The sequence below is a fragment of the Camelina sativa genome, chromosome 4 (genome assembly GCF_000633955.1).
Source record: "Camelina sativa cultivar DH55 chromosome 4, Cs, whole genome shotgun sequence".
In the NCBI taxonomy this organism is placed as follows: domain Eukaryota; kingdom Viridiplantae; phylum Streptophyta; class Magnoliopsida; order Brassicales; family Brassicaceae; genus Camelina; species Camelina sativa.
The window spans coordinates 19,043,449-19,049,654 of record NC_025688.1 but is presented as its reverse complement, the minus strand read 5'-3'; the positions used below and the strand labels follow the sequence as shown (position 1 = coordinate 19,049,654).

At 37.5% G+C, this 6,206-nt stretch overlaps 2 protein-coding genes and 1 pseudogene across 2 annotated transcripts in view; 2 read left to right on the top strand and 1 right to left on the bottom strand.

Moving 5' to 3' along the window:
* The window catches only part of LOC104784048, a 4,527-nt gene extending 2,264 nt beyond the window's left edge, over positions 1–2,263 (top strand). The window contains exon 2 of the mRNA XM_010509122.2: positions 1,812–2,263. Coding sequence (XP_010507424.1) covers positions 1,812–2,245 — 434 coding nt within the window. The 3' untranslated portion in view covers positions 2,246–2,263. The remainder of the gene's footprint in view (positions 1–1,811) is intronic.
* LOC104784046 lies at positions 3,052–5,268 on the top strand (annotated as a pseudogene).
* Positions 5,342–5,902, bottom strand: LOC104784045 (cytochrome P450 71B8-like). The gene has a single exon (XM_010509121.1). It carries the CDS (start codon positions 5,900–5,902, stop codon positions 5,342–5,344), a length of 561 nt encoding a protein of 186 aa, XP_010507423.1.

Below are 6,206 nucleotides of genomic sequence, written 5' to 3'. Positions count from 1 at the left end.
TCTTGTTTGATGGGACAGCCCAAGTGAGAGTGGATGAAGCTGGAGATGTAGAGATGGCTGATGGGGAAGAGCAATTTTACTTTGAAGACTATGAGCCAAGCCCAAGAGATAGTAGAAGAGTGAGAGAGACTAGTAAGAAGTTGACACTCCTACAAAAGTGGAACAAGTGGCAAGGAAAGAACTTTGACAAGCTGAAGAAGAAGATGGGAAGGATGACTAAGTCCATCAAGGTTTTAAAGAAGGAGATTGCTGAATTAAAGAGTGGGAACTCTTCACCAGCACCATCTAGCCCTTTGAGGAGGAGTAGCTCAACAAGAACATTTTCTAGAGCTGAACTAGCAGTGGAACCAGTAAGAGCTTCAATGCATGAGCCAATTCAGAGGAGGAGAAGGACAAGTCGCCCAGAACAACAATCGGCAAGACACTCGACCAGCTCACTCGAGCAGCCACTCGACCGAGCACCTCCAATGCACTCGGCCGAGCATTTGCCCAGACCTCCTTATGGTTTCCCAGCTCCAGCAGGCTATCCCTATGGCCAAGCTTACCCTACCATCCCTTCCCAATACTTCATAGATCCAGCTCTCTTGCAGCAGTACTACCAGCAGCAAGGCCAACAATTTTTCCCACCACCACCCATTCGGCAACCAACTCGACCATGCCACTCGACCGGGCACTCGACCGGGCACTCGACCGAGTACCAGTTGATGGCCATAGTCGAGTTGCCTCCTTCTCCACCTCCAAGTCCACCACAAGACCCCCACTACACATATGAAAGCATGAATGAGGATGTAGACAACTTCTTCCACAATCCATGAGGTAACATCATCACCTAATTTTTGTAAATACCATTGCATCTCTACTTTTGTTTTGTTTTAAGTCTTGAATCTTCTCTCAAATTTCTCTTACACAAGGGACTGTGTAATTTAAGTTTAGGGAGGGTTTGAGATAGTATTTGATGCTGTGTTTTGTTTTCTTATTTCAATTTTTTAGCATAATCATGTTAGTACTTGCATTTCATCTATGGCATAGAAAAACCCTAAAAATTTGAAATTTTTTGCAAAAATCTTTACAAAAACAGAGTGATCATGTAGTTTGCATTGCATATTAGCATCTTGTTTAGCTTGTTTCATATAGGACTGTTTCATAACAACATTAGGGATCTATGATGAGTTTGCCTTGTTAGCTTGTTTAAATTCACTAAACTAGGATCAATGCCCAAGTTAATAGTACTTTGATGCTAGTTGAGTGGTTAGAAGCATAAGGTTGAACCAACTCTTGAATTCCTGCATTGCATTTGGTCTAAATTGAAACATGTTGTGATTTAATGCCATTTCCTATTTATAAAAACCTAATATTGACTTTTAATTATCAATTTGTGCATTGCTTTAAACTCATGGATACCATATACATATTTGGATCATCTTTTTCCTTTTTACCACTCTTGTTGATCCAAGTAGCTGATTGCACCATTAAAATCAGTTTCCCCTACCCTTAACCAATCCTTTTTTTCAAGCCATGTTTATTCTTGTGTGTGTGAGGCCTTTTTGGGATTGAGCTTGGTAGAAAGTGTTAGGTTTGAGCTGACAAGAATATTGCCTTTTGTAATTCTAGTTTGCAATTTTCAAACTAGATAGGACTAGGTTGTTTAGTTGTTGGGTTTGGGACTTGGTTGTTTTGAAAAAGAAAGAAAAAGAAAAGAGAAAAAAAAAAAAAAGGTTAGAGTCTTTAGTAGGGGAATGTGTTTAAGTAAATTTAAGCTCTAGTGAAAGAATGGGAAGTATGGGTAGAACTAGGATCATTTGGATCATCAGCATTGTGTCTTCTTGGGGATGATCAATCACTGTTCATTTGGGTGATGAAAGGAGCCGTTAGGAGTGAATCGACGGAGGTGATAGTAGGAGAATCGACGGAGGACGTGGTTGAGAGAATCTCCGGCGTGGATTTCATGGTGGTTGATTCGAAACGCCACGAGTTCATCAAAGCGTTGGGATTAGCGAAAATGAGCAAAATGGATGCCGTTTTGGTGTGCAAAAACGCCACGCAGAAATCTATCCCCGGGTTTAGATGGCACAGAGTTTTAAGACGAGGCACACGTGTCGTGAGATCGGTGTTCTTACCCGTTGGAGGAGGATTAGATATCGCACACATGGGAGCCAGTGGTAATAATGACTTGAAGAAGCTTCCTAGCCGTTGGATTAAATACATAGATCCTCAATCTGGAGAGGAACACTTGTTTAAGCGCTAGTCAACGTTACCATTTCTATAATCATGTAATATATAGAAAAGAATCTGGCCCCAGTCAACAAAGTTTTGATGATTTGTTTCCAACTGTATAACTTTTCTTTTGTTTTGAGGATTTTTTGCTAAAAGATCATATACTTTTGAATTAGATGATGAGAACAATATTGTTAATACGAAATTTGCAAACATTAACCTTAATGCTCTTTATTTTGATAAGAAGATCTTCAACTCTATTTTTAGGACAAGAGTTCACCCACTCGACCGCTAAGGAAGCGAAGTTAATATATTGAGACCATAAGTTTGTGTAAATCTCGGTTAACAAACGGTCCGGGATAATTTAAAAAACAAATTATCATTTTTGGTTCGTACGTGTGTCCAACAGTGAAAAATTCACTTTCTTCTAAAGATAATTTTATATTTTATACAGAATTTTTTTTTCATTTTTGTAACTTTAATAAAATTTGGGAGTATTAGCTTGAATGGATATTTTGTTTCCTTGTAAAAATAATTGTCCTATTAGACTAATTAATTTCCATGTATCTTTTTATCTTTTTCCAAATTTATTGGTCAAGCTGACTCAAGAAGTGTCAAAAAACATTAATTACTTGGCTTAAATAAATAAACCTACAATTAGGCTTCAAACTTGTGGTTGTATAAATAAGTAGTTTTCATAACAACAGCCTCTCTATCCCTCTCAAAGTTGATACTATTAATCTCTTCTCTATCTCTCTCAAAGTTGATACCATTAATCTCTTCCATCTCCTTGTAATTTTCCAAGTCAATATGGCATTTTACCTTATCTATTCAACAATGGACGCTACACAGTTATTATCATTCTTGGAGCAGGCGTCCTCACAGCCACCACCACCACCACCAGTACCATCAAATGCAAGAAGGACACCATCATCAGCATCATCTGAAGCAGGAGGAAAAAGGATCCGAACTGCTGATGACATGGACCTGATAAACAAACTTCCGGATGAACTATTGGAAAAGATCCTTTCGAAAGCACCCTTTATATCTGCTGTCAGAACAAGTTCTGTATCTAAGCGATGGGTGAACTTGTGGAAACGGACGCCTCATTTATCTGTGGACATGAGTTTAATCATGCAAAGAGGTCATGATAACCAAGATTCTAAGCGTTTTTCGAAGGGGTGACAAAGGTTTGTTGAGTTTTCTTTTCCCAAATCTTTACTTGCGCGTCTATATATTATAGGGTTTCATTTTAATCTTTTCTTTGTGAAGATGAAATAATACATAGATAGGTCGACCTATAAACTGATGTTTAGATACATTATATATATATATATTTTTTTTAAGTTGTGTGGTAGAAGAAATGTTCTACACACATACGGGGATGAATTCAAAAGTATTTAGATAACCTCTGAAGTGAGAAAAAAATTACAAATGACAAACTACCTCTTAAACACACTTGTTAATGTTTGATGGAAACATCATTTTTTAACAGTTTATCACGCCAATAATTTAACTTATGATCTACTATATAATATATATATATATATTAGATAACAGTTTTCACGCCAATTAACTAATCTACGATCTACTGACTACTGTATTAGATAACAGTTTCTCGTGTCAAAATCATAAGTTATCTTTGTGCAGGGAAAAACCGTTTTCTAATATAGTAGATCATAAATTTGGTTGTATAATGACTATTAATTACATGCATTTAGATTGTATAGTTAATGATAATAATCCAATTTAGGTTTTAGTTTATTCCATGTATATGTTTAAGTACTGTTAATATATGATTTTAACAGTTTACAAGTATTTTTAAATTTTAATTAATTTGTGTTCTACAGACTATAAACAATCATCGTGACTGCCTAGAGAGCTGCAGAATCGGCAGTTGTGTATATCAATGTGAAGATGGTACGCTCGAAAGGTGGGTCCAAACAGTGACTCGTCTGAAACATACCAAAGAGCTTACACTTGTGAACTAAATTGTTATCACGGGACCTATAGGTGGATACAATACGCTCAGGTTATCCCCAAGTATATTCTCTCATCAGAGTCTCACTTCATTCTCACTCACTCGATATTATCTAACAGAGGCAGAGGCCTTCAAAAGTTGTTGCAATCTTAAGACCCTAAAGCTTTGTGACATCATTGCTGATGTTAGTATCCTTAACAGTATTTTCGAAGCTTGCTCCTCTCTCGAGATGCTTGTGTTGATCATCACATCCCTGAGCAGACCTGGTGTGTTGAAGATCGAGAACAATAACTTAGAGTTCCTCCAAGTGGTTTGCCCTACTGTGATGAATAAAATGGAAGTCATTGCAGCTCGTTTGGAGATCTTCGACATCAAATATATCAACTGTAATGAATTCTTCCTCAATGCTCCTAAGGTCATTTTTAATAGAAGTTGTTGGGTTGCTGGTAAATACCCTCAACTCAGCTACAACATTTCAAGTCTCGCTCAGGTACGTACTTACATATATAACTTAATTAGCAACACTATGTTTTCATCATATATATGCATATAGTTATAATGACATGTTGTTTGCTCTGTATATATATGAACTTTAGGAGAAAAAAAGAATATGGTTTGAGCTTATGGTGAACGAATACTATAAAATGAAATGGAAGGGATGTTTATCCGTGAGAGTAGACGTGACAAATCCAAAAGAACTCCTCATTTTGAAGGAAGTCTTACTGATGTGGGGTGAAGAAATGAGGGAGCTGGAGATCATATTCAAGGTACACATTAATTTACTTTCATGCATGTTTTTAGATAACTCTGATCAGCTTTCTTTCGCACTCATATATATATTGACATGTACATATTTGCCTTTTAATTAGGACGGCAATGCTCGTGGAGAAGATCAGGGTGATCAATCTTCTTTTATCAATGGTGGAAAACCATTTCCAGATGCTTTCTTCGGGGTTGCTACTGTTTGGATGTATAATTTCGATCGTTCGAGTGAAGTGCAATTTGCATTAGTGTCACGTTTTGTGAAACACGGAACAGTGATTGACAAACTCATGAAAAAAGAAGCGACTTAACTTGCTCTCCAATCTATTACTTAGCTTTCTTAAGCTATTACCTAAGTTCTTAAGCTATCTCTAACATAAAAATTTAAAGATTGGTACTAATTAAGAGATTATTCACACTGACCGACATCATTGCTATGAGATGATCGGAAGTGATCTGGAAAGAAGTGAGATTAGTGGGTATATTGATCATATCCAACATGGCACTGACGAGGTTGGAATTATCTTGGAGTTGTCCAATCTTTAGTTGCTCATCGATCACATCTTGAAAGAAATTGGTGAGTTTGGAAAAGGCATTGTTCATCCTCGAATGCCGACCGGAGATCCGGTCTACAAGCCAACCAAAACCCGTGGGTAAGAAGTCAGTGAGTGCCAAGATGCAAACGTTGGTTTCTGCCTCTAGCACCAGCTCTTCAAGTTTGTCCATATCGGTGAAATTGTACTGTCGGAAGTTTCGTCCAAAGGCTATTCTAAATATGGTACCGGCAGTGAAGGAGAAAAAGGATTTCCTCAAATCTATTAGGGTTTGTGTTTGAGCGGATTTTGATATTTTCTTGACCAGCAAGTCACCTTCTTCCTCTCTAATATACCTGAAAGACTTATGCTTTTTCGGACTAAAAAGCTCTAGCCCCACAATCTTTTTCATCTCTCGCCAGTCTTCACCATAGTGGGTGAAACCAATGTCTTTAAAGTTGCGAGAAAACAACCCGTTTGCGACCAGCTTAGGTCTGGACCAGCTTAGGTTTGATAACACAGAGTTTTAAACCCTATTTTCCTACTGCAAGTGCACAGCAAAGAAGTAGTACTTAGGGGTCGAATCCCACGAAGACCAAGTTTTACTCTATGGTTCTATTGGTTCAATTTCAAGCTAAGACAATTCGAAGTTGGGTTTGTTTGGTAACAATAACGCGATTAAAACGGTATAAAAAGGCAATAAGCAAAACACTAGA